Source organism: Acanthopagrus latus, chromosome 24 (genome assembly GCF_904848185.1).
Source record: "Acanthopagrus latus isolate v.2019 chromosome 24, fAcaLat1.1, whole genome shotgun sequence".
NCBI classification, from domain to species: domain Eukaryota; kingdom Metazoa; phylum Chordata; class Actinopteri; order Spariformes; family Sparidae; genus Acanthopagrus; species Acanthopagrus latus.
The window spans coordinates 3,672,845-3,698,564 of record NC_051062.1 but is presented as its reverse complement, the minus strand read 5'-3'; the positions used below and the strand labels follow the sequence as shown (position 1 = coordinate 3,698,564).

General features: G+C 48.3%; 1 protein-coding gene across 2 annotated transcripts in view; it reads left to right on the top strand.

Moving 5' to 3' along the window:
- Positions 1 to 1,232: 1,232 nt before the first annotated feature.
- The window catches only part of nrp2a (neuropilin 2a), a 64,405-nt gene continuing 39,917 nt past the window's right edge, over positions 1,233 to 25,720 (top strand). For both annotated transcript variants that reach the window (XM_037091630.1, XM_037091631.1), the window contains exons 1-3: positions 1,233 to 2,187; positions 11,068 to 11,245; positions 22,196 to 22,377. In XM_037091630.1, coding sequence (XP_036947525.1) covers positions 2,112 to 2,187; positions 11,068 to 11,245; positions 22,196 to 22,377 — 436 coding nt within the window. In that variant the 5' untranslated portion in view covers positions 1,233 to 2,111. The remainder of the gene's footprint in view (positions 2,188 to 11,067; positions 11,246 to 22,195; positions 22,378 to 25,720) is intronic.

Sequence of the window (25,720 nt, the reverse complement as noted above, 5' to 3'; positions counted from 1 at the left end):
GGAGCTAGAGGTGGGCTTAAACATGACTGACAGGCTGCAAGAAAGCTGCAAGTCGATGGCATCTAGTCAACCTGGGGGGGGGCAGGGGATGACGGTTGACTGAGGTGACAGACAGACACGCAGACAGACAGCCAGGCAGTGACACTCAGACCTGTCATGCAACCTTCTGTCAAGGGCGTCGGGGTCTTTTGTTGACATTGTTTACAGCGCACGACTGTCACCATCCGGGGAGAATAAAGGCGAGACGTTGACTCACCTACAAAGCACCGACACTCCCTACTTTGAGTTTGAACTCCCCTACAAAAAAAAAAAGCATGCTGCTATACGAAACTATACGGGGTAGAGAGTTCCTGCAGGAAGGTGTACATAGTATGTTGCATTGCCCCAAAAAGTCCCCCCGCCCCATGTGTCCTGACCTTTAGGAATGCACCTAGCCATTTCCAAATAAAGATGCCAGCGAGGCTACATACTGTACCTCATTATACAGCCAGGCCTCAGCCAGGCCATTACATTACACGGTAATACAAGCCATAGGCAGGGCACATGGGCTGGACGCTGCGGAGGCCTTTCTCAGCAGATTATTTTGGGCTCGCTACTGTGTCATTATACGGCCTCCCGCTCTGTATTTAGGCCTGTTGATTGTAGGGCTGAGATTGGGCAGGGCTGAGGTGGGCTCTCCCACTCGATTGAGTCGAGGGCTCCGACACACTGGCTCAGCACCGTTTCATGTGTCTTGTGGTGAAGGAGCGGCCTCGTGCCACCCCCCCACCCACCCCCACAGTTAGGGTACATCCACCCCCAAAGTCACAGACACCCCTCCCTTGTCTCACTCTCCCTGGGATTTTTTTTCTTCTTCTTTATAATTCCTCATTTCTCCTCTCTTCTGCAAACAGCCCCAGGAGAAGTTCTGCTCTCCTGCTTTACCATTACAATATGTCTTATCTGGGTCTTATCTGTGGAGGAGTTCATATCTGTGGTATCTCCTGAAAAGGGGGGGGGGGGGGGGGGGTGCGCCTGTGTGTGTGTGTGTGTGTGAGAGAGAGAGAGAGAGCGTAAGAGAGGGAGAAAGGAGAGAGAAAAGGGGGAGAAAAGCAGGAGCGCGTGCACGTGCTCGCTCTCTCTCTCTCTCTCTCCCTCCCCACAATCAGCGAGCGACGGGAGGGGGGCGGAGCCGAGGCGCCGTGACTGTAACGCGATAGCTGCTCGGCTCAAAAAGCGCGATCGCTCACACACATGCTCCACACACACCTCCCAGACGCGCACACAAGGGGGACACACGCCGGTGTCGGAGCGCAGCGCAGGCAGTGCGGAGCCGCCACCAGAGAGAGAGAGAGAGAGAGAGAGAGGCGCACACACACGTACGAGAGTAGCGGTGCCGCACGGAGGTGGCATGGTGTTTTCTGGGAGCACTTTTTGCTGATCCCTCCTGTATCTGTGACTTTGCATCCCAAAGCAGCTGGTGACACTCGGGCCGAGGCTGCCGTGGACTTCAGCGCGCCGCTGCCGAGTCCAACCTTTTCCAGGAGAATTCGACCCCTTTCTTGCGCGCAAAATACGCGGAGGGGGACGCAGAGAGGGAGAGATACGAGGGGGGGAACCGGGAGCCTCTCAGTCGGAACCTGACGCACCCTGGAGCCGCTGTCCAGACCCCTCCCGGAGCGCAGATAGCGCCCGAAGCCTCCCAGCTGCGGAGCGCAACGCAGTAGTGTCGATCAAGGAGTTTTGCTTCTTCTACTACTCGTTTTTTGGATGAGGCACCGCAAATGAACAGACTTCAAGAAAAGGCTGCAGGGCTGCGCGAATCACACAATCTCCCAATTTCTCCACTGACATGTAGTTGGCATAGTTTTCCTCCACCAATGGTTTAACAAACGCCGCGGGATTATCACTGAACTGGTCCAGGTTTTGACTGCTGCCAGCGGTTTTCTGGTCTGAAGGCGGCGAGGATTTTTCTTTTCTTTTTTTTTTTTTTTCTTTTTTTTTTCCTTTTTTATTTTTTGGTTTTGTTTGGAGGAGCAGCAAGAAAATATAGATATATATACTTACGAGGTGGAAAAACAAAAAAAACATCAGAAACTTCAAGCTCTCCTCGAGTTTCTGAGTCATCCAAGATGGATTTTGTGTCACCGCTGATTGGATTTTTAATGGCAATGTGTCATCTGGCGTCGAGAGTCAGGGGAGAGGACGGTGAGTTTTGAGTTTACTTGTTTGATTTTGACGCACGCATGGTCTCTCGCCTCAACCAAAAACACGGCAAATCGCGGGGGGGGGAGCTGGATCTCAAAACCACAGAAGCACGAGTGTAGTTTTAACGTCACATTTAGTTCAAGCTGCTATGCATGACAGTCACATTTTTTTTTAAAATCGGGGGTTTTTTTGTTTGGTTGTTTTTTGGTTTTTTTTTTGGTTTTTTTTGGAAAGCTCTGCGTATTATTTCGGCAAACATCAGCGTCTGGCACACAAAGCTGTTGTTTGATTATCAAATTCATGTGTCCCATTGATAGTTTCCTGATCGATAGATAGATAGATAGATAGATAGATAGATAGATAGATAGATAGATAGATAGATAGATAGATAGATGACCTAATGTTGTGTTTCATCCTGACTTTTTATTTTTAAATCGAGTCAGTGACTAATTCCTCCCTGTGCCAAGCCGGCTGTTATACATATAAACGCTGGAGAACTTAGAAGCTCTCATCAAATATTGATCAGCTCGGAAACAGTTATCTGTCCCAGCTAGACCGGGAGCAGGAGAGAAACCCTGCCGTCAGCTCACTGGACTGTGAACGAGCTCATTATATGCATGAAGCTTTTTTTCTGAAAAAAAAAAAAAGAGAGAAAAAATTCACACACATTGTTTACCTCCGAGTTGCCTGTTGTTTATCTTTCATTGAATTATTCATCAAGGGGAAATAAACAAACCCCTGCGCCTAATTAAAATGTTATTTCACATCAGAGCTGAGAAACGGCTGTCTTTTTTTCATAGGCGTAGGCTTTGCTATTTTTTTTTTTACAAATCCGCCGGTGTCGTAGAACCCGTGCGTAAAAGCGACGCTGCCGTCGTCGGGTTCGACTACCATGACTGTAATCATTACCACTGTAATCATTATCTTCATCAGCCGCCACGAGTCTCCATCATTATCTCCTGCCGTCCTTGCGCTCCTCGGGGTTGGTTATGCTGCTGCTGCTGCTGCTGCTGGTGGCTGAGCGCCGGCAGCTCCAGGCGGCGGCGCGCCGGCAGCTCCTGCACTCTCAGCAATCAAATAACAATAAACTGGGGAGATTGCAGTGCGGGGTGTGCGCGCTGAAAAGCAGCCCCCGCAGCTGGTGGAGCTCCGTAGCCTTGCCTCAAGGCACTTAAGCAGGGCTGACTCTCGCTGGAGAGTGCTGGAGACGGCGCTGTGGCAAATGGGTGCGTAACAGCGCCGCGTTCGTTCGGGAGCCTCGTTAAATGTGGATTTAACATCGGGGGAGCACCGGGTATCCATCTGCTGACTTGCACGGTGATTATGGAATAATAATTATCATAATAACATGAACAAACGAGCTCGTGAGTGGTGGTCGTGCCGTTGCGTCACAAGAAAATGCGCGTGTGGACGCGTCTGGAGAGGGAAAGTGACGCCACTTGGTGGGGATGACACATGACCTCTCGCGCACTTACCAGCATGGTTGTCCGTGTGTATTCCATGTGGATGTGCATGTTTGTTTGTTTTTTTGCCAGGTGGGATTATTGCACAAGGGGCAAAAAAAAAAAAAAATGACAGTCATATTTCTGATTTATCTGCATGTTGCGCGGTTACCAGCAGCAGGTGATGACTGCTGCGCCTTGTCAACACCACCCACCGGTCCGCCTCATAAGGGCAGTTGAGCTCTCACTTCATATGCGCTCTGCCTCTTGTTTAGGCTCTCTTGTTTTAAATAGGACAGTCATCCCAGCCATCCCTCTGTGTTGCTGTGTGTGCGTGTGTGAGTGAGTGTGTGTTTTACTGGCTGCCTGTGTACCCGTTGATCAGAGACAGATGTGGGCCTCTTGGCAGCCATCAGGCCGAGCAAGATCCCCCCTCCACTCTCTCTCTCCCTCTCTCTCTCTCTCTCTCTTTCCCCTGCCAAGACACTGCACCGCATGTCCCTGCCTCCATGCTCCCCCTCAAGAGCCACATTACACACAGATGCCAGAGGAAAGAGAGGCTGAAAGGGGACCAGAGCGGAGACAGAGCAGGGGAGAGAGATGTGAGGGGACAGCAGGGGGAGAATGGAAGGCAGATGCAAGGCCAAGGCGTAGAAAAAAGGGAGCGAGGGAGGAACAGACAGGAACAAGGAAGAGTTGGAGGATAGACTGACAGAGGAGGAGGAGGAGGAGGAGGAGGGGGAGCGCTGTGCACCAGAGTGTGAGAGGGAAAGGGCAACATCAAAGCGTGCCGGGGTCACGGAGTTAAAATGGCACTGGACTTTAGAGGGGAGCAGATCGCATTAAGGGGTTTATGGAGTGACACCATCGTCCGGGGGGTGTGACAGCCAGCCAGAGTGGGGTAAAGGCACAAGCCGGGGCCTCCACAGAGAGGCGAAGTGTGTCTGCCATAAAAGACACCGACAACCCCGCTCCAAAACGAGGCTCCCGTGAAAGTTAAGCACATCAGAGTCACTTTTAAAGGTTTCCAAAGAGAGCTCCTGCTCTCACGTCGAGGCCTGCTGCTCTCACAACTATTCCATTATTTCACTTACGTCTCACGGCCCGTTTTGCTGCAATCTCTCCATCCAAAAGGGGAAACTTCCACTCCGCTTGTACTGTAATCACAATAGTTTGACTCGCTGACATGTACATCAATTACTCCCTTCCCACAAGCATTAATATTCAGGCCATTAAGCAGGCTCATTTGCATGTTTATTGAGTGGGAGGCTGTGCATCCTCTCCACCTATGGTATCGACTTCTCCCAGAGTTGGGTTTCCGCTCATTTAATCATTTCTTTTTCCAAATGTTAGCTCCTGGGTGAATGGACTTTCTCATTTTTATTCTCTTTGTCGGCCTTTCTCTTTTTTTTTTGCCCTTCTCTATTTGTTTTTTTCCCCTCCTCTGCCGCCCGCCCTTCAATTCTTTGCATTTCTTCCGTGTTTTAATCTGCCCCAGCCTCAGAGGTATCAGCTGCGAAAACAAGGTCACCTATTAGCATTCATAGCCAAAGACAAACTGAGCAGCCCCCGTTCAATACCAGTCAGGTACGAGAGTCGCAGGCTCCCCCAGCATGAGCCCGGGTACAGCCTCACCGCACTTGGGGGTGAAATTAAAAACAAGACCCCCATAAATAAAACAGAGGTGGGTCTTTCACTCCGCCGCATTAGCCGCACAGGGGGGTCTTAACTGGCGCTTGGGGACGGGGTTTAGATGGAAGCTGGCGGGGGGGGGGGGTTAGCATTGTCAAGAGGCAACGCGTTTTAAATTTATTGTAATTCACAAGCAGGGTTAAAGAGGAGAGGGTGCAGGAGGGGAGGAGTTATGGGTTTGAATCTAAAGAAAAAGCTGCTTTTGCGAGAGGCTGCAACCCTTCCAGAAAAGGGTTTTTAAAGCAGTCGGTTCCACTAAGAGGTAACATACTGTTAGGTGGTGGTGGTGGTGGGGGGGGACAAATCACCAAAGGCTCGTGCGGCGGAGCTCGATTCCTCACAGCTCCCTCTTGCCCGACGCAGGCCCGGCTGGTTTTTCCACTCTCCAGGCAGGGGGATCCTTTGTGGAAAGCGCTCCGCCGTGCAGGTTTGACGCCACCGCACGGAGACAAAAGAGTGCAACCAGGGGAGAAGGAGACGTGATACTGCAGTCAGGTAGTGTGTTGGGATTAGGGCCCATTAGTCTCCCCGAAGCCACCAGCAACCATCTGTTTACCTGATTGATCCATTGAGCCATTGATCACGATGGCCAGCAGTGTGCATTTAGCTGATTAGCATGGGGCATTTATCCTGTTAGGGAGGGAGGGGTGGAAAGAGAGAGAAAGAGAGAAGAAAAGGAGGCTGGGAGGGAGGAAAAGAGGATTTGGGGATATCATCTGCCTTTGATGCAGCTTTTGTTACTTCTTATAAAAGGGGAAAAAAAAATCCCCCCCTTAAACACATCGAACAGTGTTAAACAAGAAGCTTTTGTCCGTGTGCGTTGCATTTCCAGGCTCATTGTTGTATGCTGGTATGCTGAACCTGTCTTAAACATCAGTTCCTGAGTTTTTTTTAAAAAAGTGTTATCTACCATTGTGCAGCAGTTGTTGAAGATCATACATAGGAAATCCTTCAGAAATTCACTTCTTGAATTCCTCACCTGTGGCGGCTTCGATGGATTACATAAATTTAACATTGTGAGTCATTTTCCCTAATAAACTTTTCACATTGACCCGAATTCCACTTTTCAGAAATACAATTTCATTTGTAATTTTGAACATACATTAGATAACAATCAATATTCAAGCAGGAGCAAAGAGTTATGGGTGTGGGTTTAAAGAACAAGCCGCCACCAGTCCAATTCACATTTTGTTTCTTCTTTTGGTCAGTAAATTATAAGTTTAGTGAGGCCGATAGAGAGTGTGTAACCGTAACTGTGCAAAAGAACCAATTTGACTTGATGAATCACGATCAGGCAGCCAGATGAGCTGACTAACAACAGATCCAAAAGGCCAAACATCTGCCACCAGTGTGTTACGACGTTTGTGTATGTGTGCAGTTAGCATGATGTCAACACTTCTTTTGTTTTTACGTATCGCAGATATCATCAGCACCAGTACATCCTGACGAACCTCACACGTGTGTAGCATAAACCAGTTACACCCACCACAGCATTTATAGCCTGAACCGTTTCCAAGGCCTGTCCAAACTGTAATACAATGAAGCGCTAAGTGGCTTTTCTGTCTCAGTTTGGGCTTCAAATCTTGATTTTAACTGTTAAGAGTGGATTTTCCATTTATTTTGAATTCTCTCGCTCATACTCACGACCTCTAAAGCTGCTCATGCCACTGCCACTGTCATTCTACCTCTGCATAAAGGTCTTAAAGCATGGGGGGGGGGATCTCTTTTCTTCACCCCTCTCCTCCTCCTCCTCACCCTCTCCCTCTCCTTGGGTCCAGTCTAGTGTGGAATGGGTGAGATTAAAAGCAGTCGGAGAGACAACCCCTCTGCTCTTGACTGAATGGATGAGTGCTGCCCACTCTCCCCTCTCATTCCCTCACTCTGGGCGATAGCACTTTTTAATTAAGGTGGGGGGGGCGGGGGCGAGAGACACTAGGAATGATGGAGGGATTTATCAGCGCCTCTCCTCACACTCGCAGCTTATCCCAGAGCGTGACGCCATACTTGCCCCGATAAGGCGGCTAATAGAAATGAGAGCGCGGGGCGCGCACGCAAACGTGCACGCGCACCGCGGAACGTGAGCGCAGACATGCAGACATATGCACATTTTTTTTTTCCAGATAATGAAGATAAAGGCGCTCTCACAGCAGGGGGGCAGAGACGTCTGTGGGGTTTGACTTGATCTGGAGCAACTGAGAAAGTGCACACACACACACACACACACACACACACAGAGTGATTTCACTTATCATTAATTTCACTGACACAATCTATATCTTAAAAAAAAAAAGGCTGCCTGTATTTATAGTATTTCTGCTGCATTTCAGTTGGAATAATAATGAAAACACTCTTCTGCAAACACACTCCTACATACTGTTCGCACACACACACACGTTTTTTTCATGTTACATAGATTTTGTCCCTGCATGGAGACAAATGTGCCACTTGTGTGTGTGTGTGTGTGTGTGTGTGTGTGTGTGTGCTCACATGTGTGTAGACAGATTGGCTCCTCTAGCAGGAGAGACAGTGTAATTCATGAAGCTCGCTGGCAGCTTCTGAGTGCTTCCCCCTGTGTTACTCATCCAACAAGTTCTGCTCTCACCAAAACATGACAGTTGAACACACACACACACACACACACCCACACACACACTCGCACGCTCGCAGACTTGTATTGTGTGCTAACTAATTGTTATGGATGTTTAACCAATTAGGAAGGAAAAAAAATACACTCATCTTTCATCGGAATCCTCTAATCTTTTTCCTGCCGCCTCCACCCTTCATTCTTTACTTTTTCCAGAAAACACTCGCCAACACACACACACACACACTCGCTCACTCAAATACACACATCCAAATATAAATGTTTTGTGCAAACTGATTTATCAATCAGTCATCAGAATCCCCTCACGGCAATTCATTTAGCTTAGATACATTGCTGCTGCTGGTGCTGCTGCAAACATACACTAACCCTGTGTGTGTGTGTGTGTGTGTGTGTGTGTGTGTGTAAGAGCTGACTGGCAGAGGTTTCCCAGCGGGGTCAGTGTCTACAGGGAACCGCTGGATAGCAGGCATGTCTTAATGAGGCTCGTCAGGCTCTCTGCGCAGCACACACACACACACACACACACACACACAAACACACACTCACACAGTCCCCTTAACTCCATCTCTTCTCTCACTGCATCTGTCTTCTTCACCCCTCTGTATCTCTCCCTCCTCATCACCTTTTGCCACCTCCTCCTCCCTGTCAGTCTTCCCCTCTCTCCCCGCCTATCGTACATCAACCGCACGCCCCGCCTTCACCCCCCCTCCCCATCTGATCAATCCTCTCCCCTTCCTCCTCAATCCATCTTTTATCCATCGCCTCGCTGTCTCTCCCTCTGTTCTCCTCTCCCTTCTTGCTTTCATCCTCCCTCCCTCCCTTCCTCTCCTCCTTCCCACTATAATCCCCCCTCCCTTTCCCTTCCCGCTCCCTCTCTCCGCTCTCCTCTTCATCCTCCTTGGGGGCCACTGAATGGGCAGCTCAGGGAAAAAGTGTCGAGGCTGCAGGATTCTCCCCAAACGGCTTAATCTTCCGGGGCTCTGCGTGCTGATAGCCTCCTGCACACCGTTCCCTCCATAGGCTCCCCAACAATGACTGTCTGTCTGCACAGGCGCAGCAGATAAAGAGATGTCTGTGTGCGTGTATGCGTGTGTGTGTGTGTGTGTGTGTGTGTGTGTGTGTGTGTGTGTGTGTGTGTGTGTGTGTGTGCGTGGCTTTCTGTCTGTCATTCTTTGCCATCCCAGCTATCTTTTTTGAAATTTTTTCAGTTAGCTATTTTCTCCCCACTTCTGTCGGCCCCCGGTGATTGACAGGCCCTCTGTTTGTGTTTGGATGTGTGCGTGCATGCGTGGGTGGCCCGTTTGAACATGGAGCAGCGGTTGTGTGTGTGTGTGTGCACGGATGCGTGGGAGTGTGTTTAAGCATGCACCCCGGTACGTGCCGTCATGTGTGCACGTGTAGCCAACCTTGTGTGTGTGTATGTGTATGTGTTGTGCATTTCCCATGTAACAGCCCTGTTTCTGTGTGTGTGGGCGGCTGGTGTCGTGCACTCACATGAAATCACCGGCAGCTGTGTGTGCCTGCTGCGCGAGCGTGGGCATTGCTCCTCTCCAGTAACAAAGTAAGGAAGCCATCGCAGCTCTATCAAATGTCAGAGAATCTTAAGTGTGCCTTTTAAGCACAATAGGCGGTGGAAATGTCATCACTTGAAGGGTCTATTACACTTCAAGCCTTTGGTGCTGCTTTTTTCTCTCTCTCTCTCTCTCTCTCTCTCTCTCTCTCTCTCTCTCTCTCTCTCTCTCTTTTTTTTTCCCTTTCCGCTTCCTTTATTGATGCTTTCACAGAAATTTGTCGGAAAAACACAGGCAGGAATATCAACCCATTTATGTCAAGAATAGATTCAGCTCAGCGGCGGAGTGATTAAGCGCACCAGTTGGTGGTGCATAGTTAATGGCAGCGTACCATAATCTTTAGTTTGTGGCCTGATGTAGCAGTTCTCCCTCCTCCGTGTGATGTTTTCCTTATGCGGCCGACATGTACTGGCTGCAATATTAAGAAAAAACATTCGTCCCTCCTTGGGTTCAATATCACCAAGTTCATTACATTTAGAGAACCCCCTGGTGCATCAGCAGCCACATATACACAAACACGGAGGAACATATATACAGAGGCAGGTTGCTAAACCACCCGCCGCTGTTGTCATGGAGAACATGTTTCATTCTTTCCTCTCCGTAAAGAATAATAATGCCTCCAAATCTATTGCGATGCAAAAGTAATAAAAGAGCCGTTGTGCACAGTGCAGTGAGTGTGTGTGTGTGTGTGTGTGTGTGTGTGTGTGTGTGTGTGTGTGTGTGTGTGTGTGTGTGTGTGTGTGTGTGTGTGCATGCAGAATACCCATATGCATGTTCCTTTTGTGCGCGCATGTGAGTTTATGTGTTCGGCGTGTTTATGGGAGATAACGCGACGCGCGAGAGCCGCCTTAGCTGTCGGGGCGCGAGCGTAGAATAGGGCCTTTGTCGCCGCGTTAGCTTCTCATTACAGAGTCGGGGTGACCCCCAGAACCCCGCTAGACAGGCCGTCTGCGTGTCACTTCCTGTCTAAGCCTACCGAGCGATGCCATTGGCAGGCTATTGTTCCTGGGAGAGCGTGATAGGATCAGGGAATGTGTCCTAATGTTTGCAGATTGGCTTGCCGGAGCAACAATTACACTTGGAGAACGCTCCCCACGGGGAACCAGAGAGATAAGAGCCTGGGTGTGGAAGAGGGTGAAAAAGGCTCTCTGTGTTCGTGTGTGTGTGTGTATGTGTGTGTGTGTGCCAAATGCAGAAGTGGATGATCTTTTATTGTTTTAATAGCTTGCCCATGTGGTCCCACTCGCATTGAGAATCCACAATGGAGAAGTTTTTCCAATTTCCTCCTAACTGACGGCCTAAATTGCTTTCTTTGTTTTACTGTTCATTTGTTGCTCATCACATCTTCATACAGAGACAACAAGGTAAATGAAGGAGCGTCCTCTGAGTCACTCTTCTAGGAAGCGTGCCATTTACTGGGGATTTATGTGGCCTGACGGCAACCTCCCGAGCAGATGACAGATGTAGAAATGCAGCCATGTTTACAATATTTTGTCTAATTTCCGATCAATAACCATTACCTCCTGCTTTGCCTCACCCCTCTGTCTCCTTCCCTCTGTCTCTATCACAGCGGCAGAATGCGGAGGCGTCTTGGATGCCAGCGAGGCCGGTTACATCACCTCCCCCGGTTATCCTCTGGAGTACCCGCCTCACCAGAACTGCCATTGGATCATCACGGCGCCGGAGCCCTCGCAGCGCATCGTCCTCAACTTCAACCCGCACTTTGAGATCGAGAGGCTGGACTGCAAGTAAGACAGGGGAGGGGGCAAAACGGGAGAATGGCAGCTTTTTTTTTTTTTTTTTTTTTTTTTGGGAAAAGGCGGAGTCACGTCCTAATAGTCTATAAATCACTCTGTTCCGTCAGGGTAAAATTGCTCTGACCAGTAAGACTTCATTGCGTATTATTATTCTGGCTGAGTGATGATTTGTGTTGACATTTTCATTAGCATGCAGCAAAAGCATTTATATCTCAAATAAGTAATTTCCTGTTCAAGCACACTGATTTTTTGTTTTGTTTTGTTTTACATAGTATTATAATTCACTGCTGGCGGTTTGGCCTGATCCCAAGTTGCCGGAACATTTTTTCCGCATTTTGACCACAACAGGTCAATCGCGAAGGAAATTTTAATCGCAGATACAAGCTTTAACTGCGAAAACGCAGACCATTAAGTGGACTGTGGTTTTCCGTCTTGTGAAATAATTATTTACCGAGAGAACTGCGAGCACATTCAGCGCTGTCCCTTTGGTTTTTTTTCTCGCATTCACACCATTACACACATTATATCCCGGATGCTGCCCAGTGCAGCCGCAGACTTTCAGTATCAGCCTTTTTATAAGGCTTCTCCGGAGCAATTACTGGGTTGGGTTCGTTGCTCAAGGGCACGTCTGCTGCACGCAACCTCAGCAGTTCAGAGGGCAGAAAATGTCGCTCATTCTGTTTTCCGCGTCCAAAGTTTTGGGTCTCGCTCGCACGATGGCGGCGCAGGTCACAGTGAAGACAGAGTGGAAAAAATGATTCAAACGGCTCCATAATGAATACATGTGGCTCTTCAGCTGCTTAAACTGATGATGCAGGTCAACAGAGCTGAAAGATGTTTTGGTTTTGTTCAGCTTGGAACGAGATGATCAAAGTTTTTTTTACATGATGATACATGTATGTGCTGCTTGTTTTTATGTTGTTGCTTTTTATTATGGCTTCTATGGAAGCAGTTTTGTGCACATAACATTTAAATCCAAGCCAAAATATACCAATAGGGGAAAAAAAGTATATCCTGTCATATCGTGTCGTATCATCCATTTATTTCTAAACCACAATCAGCAAGTTTGGATACATTTTGAGAATCATTTCTGTGTATGCGTGCGGGTCCAACAACCTATCTGACATTATCAGGACTGTCCAGCTGTAAAAACCCCCTCCATCTGATAATCAAATGCCAAGCAGCATTTGAAAATCCGTATGTGTGTGTTTGGACAGGGGAGGCTCAGATAGTGTGTGGGAAAGGCCAAACAGATTGCATGAGCAAAAAAAAAGAATCATGATGTAGTTTGAAGTCTGTGGGTGGGGGGAATAAACAGGGAATGGAGGGAGAAGAATAAGAAGAGAACGAGGCCCAGCTGCTCGTGTGGATATGACTGCGTATGGTCAGTTTCCTTTCTCAGAGACTTGAATAATCCAAATCATATGGTCTTCTATTGTCTTTGACCTCAGAGGAAGGAGAGAGAAGTCACGGTTTCCACTGTTTAATCCACTTTTATACAGCTGAGTCAGAGAGATTGTTGCACACATCGACCGTTCTGAGACGTTTCATTGTCCGTTTGGTCTGTTTAAATAAAGGTTTATCAGCGCGTTCTCTGCAATTACGCTTGTTTTATTTACTTGCTCGCTGCAGCCCTCCCTTTTCTCTGCAAATTGGAGAATTAATAATCCTAGATGTGCTTTCTGCATTGTTAACTGACAAAGCACTTTGTCTGGCCAGGAGGAAGAAAAAAAATGGAACTTTCATGAGGACATCAATGGCTGCTTTGGTGAAAGGCTTTTTGCAATGATTGTCGGCTCTATTCACGCGGCTGTGTCGCGTCGCAGTGAACTGGAAATGCAGTTTGTGGTTTTTTTTGATGTCCCGGCTTCATGTCTCCAGGTTTCTGTCGCTTTTGTCAGAGGCGGAATGTTGCATAATTATCTCCCTCGCAATATGTTCTCTCGGCAGTAGCGCTTTTTTTTTCTTTTTTTTTTTTTTTTTTTGCACCAGCGTCACAGTGTCAGCCCCTGTAGCGCACTGGACTTCCCCGCTGTAGTGGCACAGAGAGGAATGGCTCAGCTGTTGATAAGCAGTGTGTCAAGCAGTTTCTCACAGCCCAAGGCGTGCAGGGCAGGAGGAGGCCAAGGGAGGAGGAAGAGAAAACTGAAATGCCTCCTCCTCTTTCTCCTCTCCGCCGAGGGTTTTATTGAGAGGGGGGTTATTTTTTTTATTTTTTTACGCTCGCCTGGAGGGATGGAGGCCTTGGCCTGCCCTCTAACACACACTCCCACTCCATCTCCCTTCATCCTGTATGTATGTGTGTGTGTGTGTGTGAGTAAGAGAGTCAGTGAGCGTGGGTGGGAAAAACATGTGAGTAACTCCGCAAGCATGCAAGTGAGTGTTAGTTTGTAGGACTAGCCGCTTCCCTTTTCCCCTCCATCCATCCATCCATCCAGCCATCCATCCATCCATCCATCCATCCATCCAGCCATCCTCCCAGTGATATCCCCCACTTAAGATTCCCATTAGAAAAATAGCGGATCATGTCGACATTTATTTATGCATAACCTCTAACGGTAATGTGTTTGCCCTTCTGTCTTTCGTGGAGGATGCATTTTCCTTTGGGGCGCAGAAACAGCAGCAGAAATAAGCAGGGAAAAGCCAAAGCGCGGCTCGATATTCCTGCTCTCTCCGTCCTGCGCTATGCTTTTTACCCGGATTGATCCGAGCCCTGTAGTGCCGTTATGGGTAGCTTCCTTTTTTTTTTTTTTTTTGCCTGTATGATTAGGCACGGCAGTGTGAGTGTGCAGAGAGTGGATTTTTGCATGTTTTCACGGTCCTCGGCGAAGGTTAGGGCGAGGGGGGAGCCGGAGGGCTGCAGAGGTGGAGGGCTCACCATCTCGGTCAAGGCTGAAAATCCGCGTGACAGCTGGGATTACAGAGACGGCAGCAGAGAAAACTGGAGCTGTGTGTTACCTGAAAGACGCAGAGCTATGTGGTCTAGACTGCTGATTTTGGAATCATGAAGAAAAAGATATATATGTATTTATATACACGATAACATGGTCATAAAGATTGTGAAAGGACATGTGTTTCCAGTGGATACGCTTAAAAACACATGCACGTACACACTTAAGCATGCAACCTGTCAGCGTAAAAAACACTCATCGGCCGTCACACACACACACACACCCCTTTGGGCACTTTAGGCCCTTATAAAATTGAGAAAAGTGCTTGGTCAGCCAAGCAAGGGGTCTGAACTCTGGCTAATATCCCCGTCCAGCTGCTGATTTTCCCTCAGTGGGTTCAAACAGTCAGTACACGGACGGTGTAACGCAGCCAAACCGCGGCTCTACTGCAGCAATCAAATCGGCAGCCTTATGCAGGCGCTCCATGTCTGAGGTGGCACTTTAATTCAGGATTTCATTTCAGGGGGAGTCCGGCCGCGTGCCAAATAGCTCTTACCTCCAGGTTGCCAGCCAATTGATGTGAACTAAATGTAATAAAGGCTAGATGAAATATCAGGCCCATATCTCTAATGCAATCTGCCATCACCGAGCCCCAGGATGCTACCTAGTGATATACCAGGAGCTGAGGAGGAAGAGGAGGAGGAGGAGGAGGAGAGAGAGAAAGGAGTATCTTTTTCTGTCCATCTCAGGCTCTCTCTCTCTCTCTCTCTCTCTCTCTCTCTCTCTCGCTTCAGCTTCCTCCCTCCCTTTTCTTGATCCATCTCTTTCCTCCTTTTGTTCTTTCATTCTCCCTCTGCTCTAGCCCGAGGAGGAAGCGTTTTATTTTTACACACTTGAATTAAACATTGGAGCGGGCAGAATCACATAGAGACGCCCTCACAAGCACACACACACACACACACACGCCATAAAACTGTAAGCATTCGGGAAGATGCATTTCTTCCACCTTTGCGGTTTTTATTTTCTCGCTTTTATTTGTTATTGAATGCAGCCTGAGGTGGGAGGGCTGATGATATAACTTTATAACTTTTCACACATACACACACACACACACACACACACACACACACAAGGACTGGGTTTTCATGTGTGTGTGTGCCAGATATCAACCTCTTAGTAATGCCCGAAGGGGGAGAAGAGAGGTGTGGGATCAATGTCTGTATTCCGCCCGTAATGTGAAATCGATAGATGATCAGCAATGGCCGGAGGGAGAGAGCGAAGGAGGTGAAGAGAAGGTGGAGGGCGATCGCTGAGGATGAAAGGAGAGACAGATGATCTGCCAGAGGTCAAGACTAAAGGGAGTTGTTCAGTTTCCGATCTGTCAATATCTGGCTCGGGGCCGGCGTTTTAGGTCAAGATCACAGTCATCGCGACTGTTACGCTTGCCTTAATGCTGATATAATAAATGAAAGGTGGGATTAAATAGAAAAAGCAGTGTTATCAACCATATTGAACACTTTCTTTGATCAACTGCTCTCGCCTTGCAGAGACATTTAAGTTGTTAAGTCATTTCCAGCAACTATCACTCTGCACAGGAAGCCCTGATTCCAATATATTAAAACATGACCCATATGTTTGTGTGCCGTCTGATTGTTTTAATTATGACAGGTAAGCCTATTAAAGTGCTCCTTGTGATTTCTGTTGCATTTTACATGAATTCTCATGTAAACCAGCATCATATCAGTTTGCTGCTGTATGTGAATCAGCAGAGCTGACACGTCCCTCTCAAAAATAAACATGAACAGTCAAACGCTGAAGAAGGAAACACAAGTCAACAGCTTTCACTATTGATCTGTCAGATACTTACAATGCCAGGGCTTTAACATCTGTACAGACGGAATTTCCAGAATCTCCACATCCCACTTTACAGAATTTGTTTGTGCTTATGCATAAATAGTCAGAAACATTTGTTCATTTTTGTTGGCTGTTGCAGGCTCTTGGCAGGGCATAGAAGCTTCTGTTGGGTCAAATGAGGTGCAGTCGCCAATCTGAAAGCAACATGTGGCATATATTCAAAGGATAAACTGAGTTACAAAGCAGAATAGGTTAATGACTGGGACCAATATCAGTCTGTTGTTCTAATTATCACATTTTATGCGGCTTATGTGAATGTATTTATGTCAGACCAGCTGAACGCCACCATCAGCCACATAGCACAAATCGTCAGCGATCGATTCTGCGCCGGCCCGACTCATCTCAAAACGGGCCGCGTGCATCACTGGAGTGAGTGTCTGGATGAACTGCGACACAGTGAGGAAAATCACCGTCGCAAATATATGTTGATACAGGTCGATTAAAATGCATCCAGCGGGGGGGGGCGGCCAGCAGGGTCGCGGCTTCAGCTCAGACGGCAGTTACAGTCTGATGTTTCAGATCGATGGTGCACTAGAAGGTCTGGGGCCGAGCCCAGACTGCCTGTGGTCAGCGGTTTGGCCCGAGTCATCTGTAAGCATGAACCGGTGATGGACGGCGGAGGAGGGAGGCGAGGCATGAGGAGATGAAGAAGGGGGAGTGCTATTTGTTTTTGGGCAAGATTGAAGCTGGCAGGCCCTGGTGATCTGCGGGGATTTTGCTTGCAGAATCTAGTTAATATTTCAGAGGCACTTATGGTTTATTAGAGTCCCCATCGAGGGTGGGAGGAGTGGGTGTGTGTGGATGCTTGTGCATCTGGGCGTGTGTCTACTGCATACCCCCCCCTTTCTTTACTTTAATTTCTGCTTCTGTACATCATCAAGAGGCAGGAGAAAGAAGCGACAGGCAGTTGTTCATTGTTTACCGGATCGGGATCTTGTGGGTTTTCTGCGCTCTGCTGAGACCGGGAAGGAACAAAAAACACACACAACGGAGCTGGTGGTGGTGAGGGGGGGGGGGCTCATTTCAACCGAAAGGCCTCAAGTGCCTTAGTACAGCCAAGTTTGGTTTGCTGATATTCTCCAACAGCTGTTGCTCTTTTATTGTCACAAACAAAGTAAATCAGACGAACCATGACGCGCCCACAGCAAATTACGTGTTCATCTATTGTGTAATTGCGACATTCCCGGCGAAGGCTTTATGTATTTTCGCAGGCATTTAGATTACACTAAATGAGACGCAATATCCGAGGCTGGTTATTTCTCAGACGAGTCGTTAAATGCAGACGGGCAGGTGGTTAAATGAGAAACCGCTTTGCTGGTCCTCACAAAAGATAGAATAAGGAGTAGCGACAGGGTTTGACTGATCTGCGGCACCCTGAAGGCCACATAGGCGAGTTGAGAGACCTATAAATATACATCCATTCAGCGTATACACACCGCAGTCGTGTTTCTCCGTGGTTAGGCACCGGTGCCTGCAGGAAATGTCCCCGGTCCCCAACAAACAGCAAAGGTGTGAAAGGCAATTAGTTGTTTTTCGGCGGAGGGGGTTGGAGTGATATATGAGAGCGGAGGAAGCGAAGGACATGTCTGGACTGGTGCAGAATTACCGGCCCTTGAGGGTTTTCAGTTTCCTTTACCCCTCTCTCCCTCCGCTCCCGCTGTATTCTCCGCGGGAGAAACGAGGGAGGGGTGAAGCTGGTGCCCCGTAATGGCTCCCTAAACACACGGCCGGTCATGCGGACCCAGACAGACTGCCAGACAGACAGAAGACTGGGGGGAAAAGGGGGGCGGGGGTGGATTGTGTCAGACATAGGCGGGGTTTTGGGATCAAAACAAGCTCCCTAATGGAATCTGGATCAGGATGGGGGGGCAGCGTGGATGCTGGAATGTACTTATGAACGGTGTGTGATGTTAATGCGTGTCTTCATGGGTGCAAGGTTTTATTTGTGCAGATGATGTATGTGTGTGTGTGTGTGTGTGTGTGTGTGTGTCGTGGAATGTGTGCGTTCCAGAGAGAGACAGACAGACAGCGGGCTCTCGCACGTCAGGCCCTCATGCATGTATTCATCAGAGCCTGGGGAGAGGCTGAAGCGAACAGGTCAATAATCACATCTGAGGAACACTCACTCACTGACGCTAATCCACGACAGGAGAGGGGAGCGAGACAGAAAGAGCGAGGGAGAGAGAAGGATAGAGACCCACTCCAAAATCAATTAAAACCTAATTAGGCTCTCAGCTCTTTTCGCGGGCCTTTTATCCTCGGTGTCGGCGATACGGGCGTCGAGTGTGTGCGCGCACGCCGCCGCGTTTCTCCACATCCGAGCGTGCACGCGCGTCCATCTTGTTCGCACAAGTGTGTGCGTTTGTTGGCGATCGCCCGAGTGTGTGTTTTTTCCCTAAGCATGTGTCAGTTACAGCCCTAAGCAGGCGTACTTAGGGATAGCCGTGGCTCTTACCAGCTCACCGTGGGAGCTTGCCTTGCTAAAGCCTCTCCGATCGCCCCTGTAATGCAGGATTACAACCGCGACACGGAGGAGAGAATTGGACAGCGACTTCTTTACTCACTAGCTCAAGTGCTCTTCAGGGCCCGACTTCTGGCTGATTCGCATTTTTTTTTTTTAAAGGGCCAGTTCACCCTCCAAAACCAAAAATGCGTGTTTTCCCTCTTACCTGTAGTGCTGTTTATCCACCTGGATTGTTTTGCTGCAGAGACGTCTCCCCTCTCTCTCTCTCGATGGCACTCGACTTTCCAAAAAAAAAAAACACATTTGAAAAACTGACATGTATTTTTGATTTGTTGTCGAACCGTCCTTTTAACTGTAGCACATCACAAGTATGTAGCGGGACACTCCAACTCATTAATATGTCTCATTCTTACCAGCGTCGTGGGACCAAGTCTGACTGTATGGATTGCTTAAGAGGGGGATCCGTTTTTGAATAATTCACACGAGTTCTTCCGTCCCGGTGCACAGATATAATGTGAATTGATGAAAGAGCACTCAGGAGGGTCGGTGTGTTGCACTTACAGCTGAGGGGCTCCTGAGAGACAGGCGGAGAGGCACAACAGTCCAAACTGCGGCGGCCGGGACGGATCAATGCCCACTTTTAGCAAGAAAACACTGCAGCGCCCGCAATCCAACTTGATCCCACCTTAGATTAGACCCTCCATCCCCGATAAACCACCTCATCTTCAAAACCCCGTGCCACACCTCAAGAACTGTAGTCTGATTGAGCGATTTTTCTCAGATTCTACACTTTTTCAGCTCAATGAAAGAGACCGCTTCCCACATATTGTCGCATTTTCACGACGCCGGCAAAGTTGTGGCGACGTTACAGGCCCTCGCTGCAGCATTTTCCCACTTTGATCCTCACCTGTGCGCGTGCCATTCGCAACCCAGATTAATGTGCTCGGGATTATCCCCTCCATCAACAGCCTTAGCTTGAATGCTCTGTATAGGAATCAATACATTGCAGGAATGAGATAGACCCCCCCAAAAAAAGAGGCTTAGTGACTCTACTTAATCCAGGTTTAACTCCAAGCTGCGCTACAAAAGCAGTCTTAGTGCTTAGGCGGCACGGAGAAACACAGCCCGCCGTAGATTCGCACCCCTCGGCTTTACTTAATACTTTTTAAGTTTGAGGAAGTAGTGAGAGGGGGGGAAAAAAAAAAAGAAACTGCATACAGTCTCCTGTTTAGAATATTAGCAAGATGCCGCGCAAGTGACTCGAAAAACCCAGAGACGTCTGCGATGCCTTTTTCCGGCATCAAAGAGCCCATCACAGTAATTAGCGAGACAACAGCGGCCCCGTTGTTGTTTCTGACAGCTTCGTCATACGGACTAATTGAGAAAGAGCGTGTTGGAGTGCGTGCGTGTCGGCAGGGTGTCCTCGGCGTAGCTGCGGGGATCCTGCTGCGATGCAGTTAGTTACGCGAGGAATCACAATAAGCGAGGTGAGGAGGGAGGGAGAGGGAGTCGGGTGATGAACGGCATGGAGACGGAATTACAGGGGAATTATTCACAGTTTAGCGGGAGAATGCCGATGCGGGCACGCAGAGCAGCATCACAAACACATGCTCACCAAAAAAAAAAAGCGAACCCTGCTTTTAGGATGATTGCCCCGTTTAGTGGGAACATTACATTACTCAAGAAAACAAAAAAACGCAGCTCAACGCACATAAAACAGCACTTAAGCTCTGAGATGGCGGCAAACAGAAATTATGGAGTTTTATTTTTCCCCCCCTGCACCTTCAAATATTGTCCCGGCCCCAAAATGACTGCCTTTAAACCTGGTGGTTTGCTGTCGGCAGCCAGGCGTGAGAGGCCCTTTCTTAATCATATCAACAGCGGCCATGCATAGGAGAACTGTGTTTTGTTGTAAATAACAGCTTTCAGCGCACGGTGCTCACCTGCCTGAAAAAATGTCAAATAAGCGCAGGGACTGAAACTTTCTTTGGAGTTGGCATCCGGAGCAGCAGATGGTTTTGGGAGCGCAGATTTAAAAAAAAAATTTTTTTATAGACGCTGACAGTGATGCAAGGGCTGCTTTAACTTTCAAATAAAACTACCGTTCATTAGTCACACTCTGCTGTGCCCTTCGCGTCTCCCACTGAGGTGTTTGTTCTCTCTAAAGGGGGGTGAAATCACAATACGGCACCATTTTTAACTCATAATCATCACCGTGAAACTCCCCCGGCTGATTAGCTGCGTTAAGACGATTCTTTTCTGTACTAACAAAGTTTTACGAAGTCGTCTGCTCAAGTATGCAAACGAGACGCTGTCTAATTAAGAATGCACTCATTTGCATACGTTTCAAGAATCAGGAATAAACACAGGGGTGTGTGTTTTCATCTGAGCTTTGTGGGCGTCTCGGAAAATAACCAACTTTTGGATGAATTAGTAACTAATAGGTCCAGTGGCAAAGTGCATTTTCTGTGACTTATATTTGACATGGCAGCAACACCATGTTTTGCATATAAACAACAGAAATACACACCAGACTGGAACCATGGCAGCGTTGATTCCTTTTGTCTGTGATGAACACCATTTAAAACAAAAATGAGTCAGACGTGCGTCCGGAGTGCGAATTGTCCTGCGACTGACAGTTCAGTGTGCGACGCCTCCGTCTGAGACCGCCTGCCTCCGCATGAGTCTATTAATGTTCGAGGAATGACACGCGGGGTTATGAGCTAATTCTGGATCAGCCAGGTGGGCTCGCTCTTGTTCCCCCCCCCCACCCCTTCTCACGCGCACATAAATACTACACGGGCGCACACCGACCTGACAGTTAAGAATTTGCTTTTATTATTCAGGGTCAGTCGGCTAGTCGGAGGTCAAGATGAGCTTAGAGCTCAAGCATGTGGGAGCAAAGAAGCGAGGGCGTCTCCGCATTTATTCATCTGATTTCCTTCTCAAACCCGCCCGCCGCGCTCGCTACGCTCGTCCTCACCTTTCCTCTCCCCGAGCCCTCGCCTCTTCATTTTTTCATGAGCTTCTCTGTCTATTTTTGTGCTTCTTATTAACGAATCCATCCAGCTGTCTGTTTGCCTGCATCTCCCCCCCCCCCCGAGAGTGAGTGTTCTGCTTCAAATGCGGCCCTCCCTCCATTTTCTTTTCCTGTGATCCAGGATTGGATGATTTGGGGATTGCTCGCCTCGAGCTGATGTTAAAAAAAAAAAAAAAGGGATCTGAGTTTGTTGTCCCGAGAAAAAACTGGGTCGTAAGAGCTAAATTTATTGAACACAGCTGAGGGGGAAAGAGCGCGAGTGAGGTGGAGCCAAGTCCATTAGAGATCTGTGTCCTGGTGTCTTAATGTTGTGTTGTGTTCCTAAATGCTTTGCTTGGACACTGTGTGTTCTGTCCGGAGGCTGAGCTCTGATGGTTAAATAGGTCCACACCTGTCTGTTTTTTATTAGCTTAGCTGGTTGCATAACCCCATAACTATCCATCTATGTTTATCCACCCTCCGCCGCCCCCTTTTCATCTATTTTATTTCTCTTAATCCTCTCCTGCGGCATTAACCGCAATGTAAGCCGAGTGTTAAGATCATTTTTCCGAAGGATGCCTGTAGAAAAACATCGTAAAGCAACAGGAAATAATCTCTTCCTCCGTTTTTTCTTTTTTTTCTTTGCGACTCAGGTATGACTTCATCGAGATCCGCGACGGGACCTCGGAAAACGCCGACGTTCTGGGGCGACACTGCAGCAACATCGCCCCGGCGCCCATCATTTCGTCGGGACCCTCCCTGCAGATCAGATTCGTCTCAGACTACGCCCACCAGGGGGCGGGCTTCTCTCTGCGCTACGAGATCTTCAAAACAGGTGAGTGCACACGATTGGCAGCTTAGAACGTGAAAGTTGTTCTGGATTGGTTGGTTGGGTCCGTGTTCATGATGCTGCTTGGCGATGAACTTTGGCTAAGATGGTTTTTGTCTTTTTAGTTTTTACAGTTTATTATAGTTAAAGTTGATTAGACTTGAGTTATTTCACAGTTAACAACCAATGAAATGCTTTATAAGCCATTTATAAACATCAGTTCCGACTTTATAATGACCATCCAGATCATATCAACCATTTGTGAAGTATTATCAACATCAGCTCCAGCTTTACTAAAAAAAGTTGCCTAGTAAATGGATAACAGAACATTTCATTGATGATGGTTAATAAAGTGTAACCTGGGCGACACCTCTAATGAAGTCTACATGTGGGAAACACTGACATTTCCAGACTGATTCTCATTATTCTGATGTGCGATTTGGAATAGAAAGGACATCAGCTGATTCACGTTTGATTCGTGTTGCTTATTTTTACAACATGGAAGACAGGTTCTACAGCCACTCACTGACCATGTTCCTTACCACCGTGGGCCCCGGGGTCTGCAGCTCGTTGCGTGTAATTTGTCTCAATGTCTTGAAGTTTTTGAGAGACCTTTGTGGGAAACATGAGTTTCAGATAACAGCTTTCACACTCTCACCCCGACATAAGGGCTCCGCTGTACATTAAGTTAATGATTTTGTCGCGGTGCCGTGTCTTTGCCCCATGCTAATGGCCCGAAACCTGTGATCATTCCCCCCCCCACCCCCCGACACTCTCACAGCAATTTACATCAGCAGAGGCAGCCGGGCATGTAAACAAAAGTTGGAGAGGGAAAAAAAAAAACTTCTAAACTACTTTAAAGCCGCCTGAAAACATGTGAGGAATGCTTGCTTAATTGGAGCCGGATCCGCTTCCTCTGGGGAGACGAGGTTTGGGCTCGGTGTGGGAGGCGGGCGGTGGGATGATGGAGAGGGCTCCGAGGCAGCTTGGAGTTGGGCTTAAGGTGAAAGGTTTATGGGTAAGAGGCGGGGGCACGGAGATTGATGGGGGATGAGTGTGCGCCGAAATGGAATTTCTCTCGAGGTCGTTGAGGTGCTCGAGGTGAAGTGCGCGTTGCAGGTGAGGTGGTGAAGGAAAGTATATTTGCTTTGGTGGTGGTGAGGTGTGTGTGTGTGTGTGTGTGTGTGTGTGTGTGTGTGTGTGTGGTGGACGGAGAGGTGAAATGGGCAGGTGGCCTTGAGGCAGCAAGGAGATTTATGTTCAAGTGAGTTACCAGCTGATTGTCTTTGCAGCGTCGGTAACCTTCTGTGTCGTTCCGCAGTGGGCCGCCATTCATTTAAGTTTGGCTTTTAGGTCTCAAAGTGTATTGAGATTAAAAAAAAACAAAAAAAAAAACAAGAAACTGAAAGTGCTTCAATTGGAGTTACAGGTTTATGGGGCACAAAAAACTGAGCATCCGCCAGAAAGAATGCATTGAGTTATCACCTCCTACCTTTTAGAATATATCTCCGCTTTTGTGTCAGAAGAATGTGACCCAGATTTTGACGTTCAGCTCGGTTACCAAGGCCACCAGCTCGAACCCCGACATTGTAATAGTGTAGATCGCATCTGTCACACACACACACACACACACACACACACAAACGCTGGATGGATTGAAGGCTGGTGGATGGGGGATGCGGTTGCCATGGCTTTAACAAGATCCCGGTGTAAATTCGGGGGGTATAAGAGATTGTGTCACTGTGAGAGCACATGTAGGTGTCTGCTCTGCTGCATGCGTGGGTGGTTCCACTCAGCTTGTTGTGTGAGATCCTGTCTGTCTATCTGTCTGTGTGTGTGTGGAGGCGGAATGATACATGCACGTGTGTGTGTGTGTGTGTGTGTGTGTGTGTGTGTGTGTGTGTGTGTGTGTTGGTGTGTTTTTGAGTGAGAGGGAGAGGCGAGAGAGAGAGACAGACTGACGGAGACAGACACGGTGGGAAAATGATTGGGGTGAAGGGAGGCAGGCCGAAAAAAAAAAAAAGGAGGAGTGAGTCAGAGAGTGAAAATGTATTCAGGATGCGTGATTGAGGCCATGTGTTAATTACGGCGTTCGCAGCGCCTGCACGCTCTCTCATCATGGCTGTTTGTCTTGCCGTGGCAGGCCAGGACCACGGGTCCCCCCCCCAACTAAACACGGCTCCCAACTTCTGACGGGGGGGAACGCAGCGATCCCGACTGAGATGTGTTTATTTACCGGAGTGGAAGTAATTACGCCGCTGTTACTTTTACCGACGTTAATGGATTCAAGTTGCGTTTTCCGTGTAGGTAATTTCTAAGCGACTTTGGAAGACAGCAGTTTGAAAAGGTCCGGCGGGGGCATCGCAGGGGCCCGTCACAGATATTTTTGGTACAGTGTGTGTGTGTGTGTGTGTGTGTGTGTACAGTGTGTGGGTTTGTGTTTATGGGTGCGCGTGTGTTTTTAAAGGGTGCGTCCCTTCAGAGATAGAAATCTCAGCGACACAGCTGGGAGATGTGTGCGCTCGGCTTCCTTCCCATCTTAAACAGACAGTACAGCTCACGGTCCAGGCTGACCTGACTGTGTCTAGAAGTCAGACGGTCTGTTTTGGTTGTGTGTGTGTGTGTGTGTGTGTGTGTGTGTGTGTGAGAGAGAGAGGCGTATCTTGGCCTGTTTTTTTTTTTTTTTCCTCCCTCGTATGAACTAATGATACCGCAGCTTGTTTTTGTTTTGTTCATTCAAGCCTATTACATAAGCGATGACTGTAACAACTCTAGGGGATTTTGAGTTGGACAGGCAATCTGTTTGTGTCAACGTGTGTGTATTTGTGTCAGTGTGTGTGTGTGTGTGTGTGTGTATAATTGGGTACAGTGCAGCGAAAGCTAATTATTTCCAGCAAGGAGGAGCGGGACTCAACCTTTGACTCTACATCCAATCCTGATAGCCCTCCACCCTTCTGTACGCCTCCTGAGGGGAACAAGGTTTGCCCCGGAAAAAAAAAAAAAAAAACACACCCCCCACCAACCCACACACACGTATGCCTTAATCCTGTTGTACAGTGAAAGTGCATGACCCCACCCTCCTCCCCGTTATTGTTGTGGCCTACTTTGCTCCTACTCATGCGTGCTTAACCCTTTATTCAGCGCCGACTACCCCCCCCCCCACACACACACACACCCCCCCACCCCCCCACCCCCCACGCTCCCCAGCAAATCCCTCATACACTTCCACTGACGTCACGTGCCGCTGATGCTGTTACCACGGCTACAGGGGGAAGACTTTTGCCAGCGAAGCCCCCTTTTACCCAGTCCCCCAGGAGCCCACCACTGGCACGGCTGGACCGCATAACAT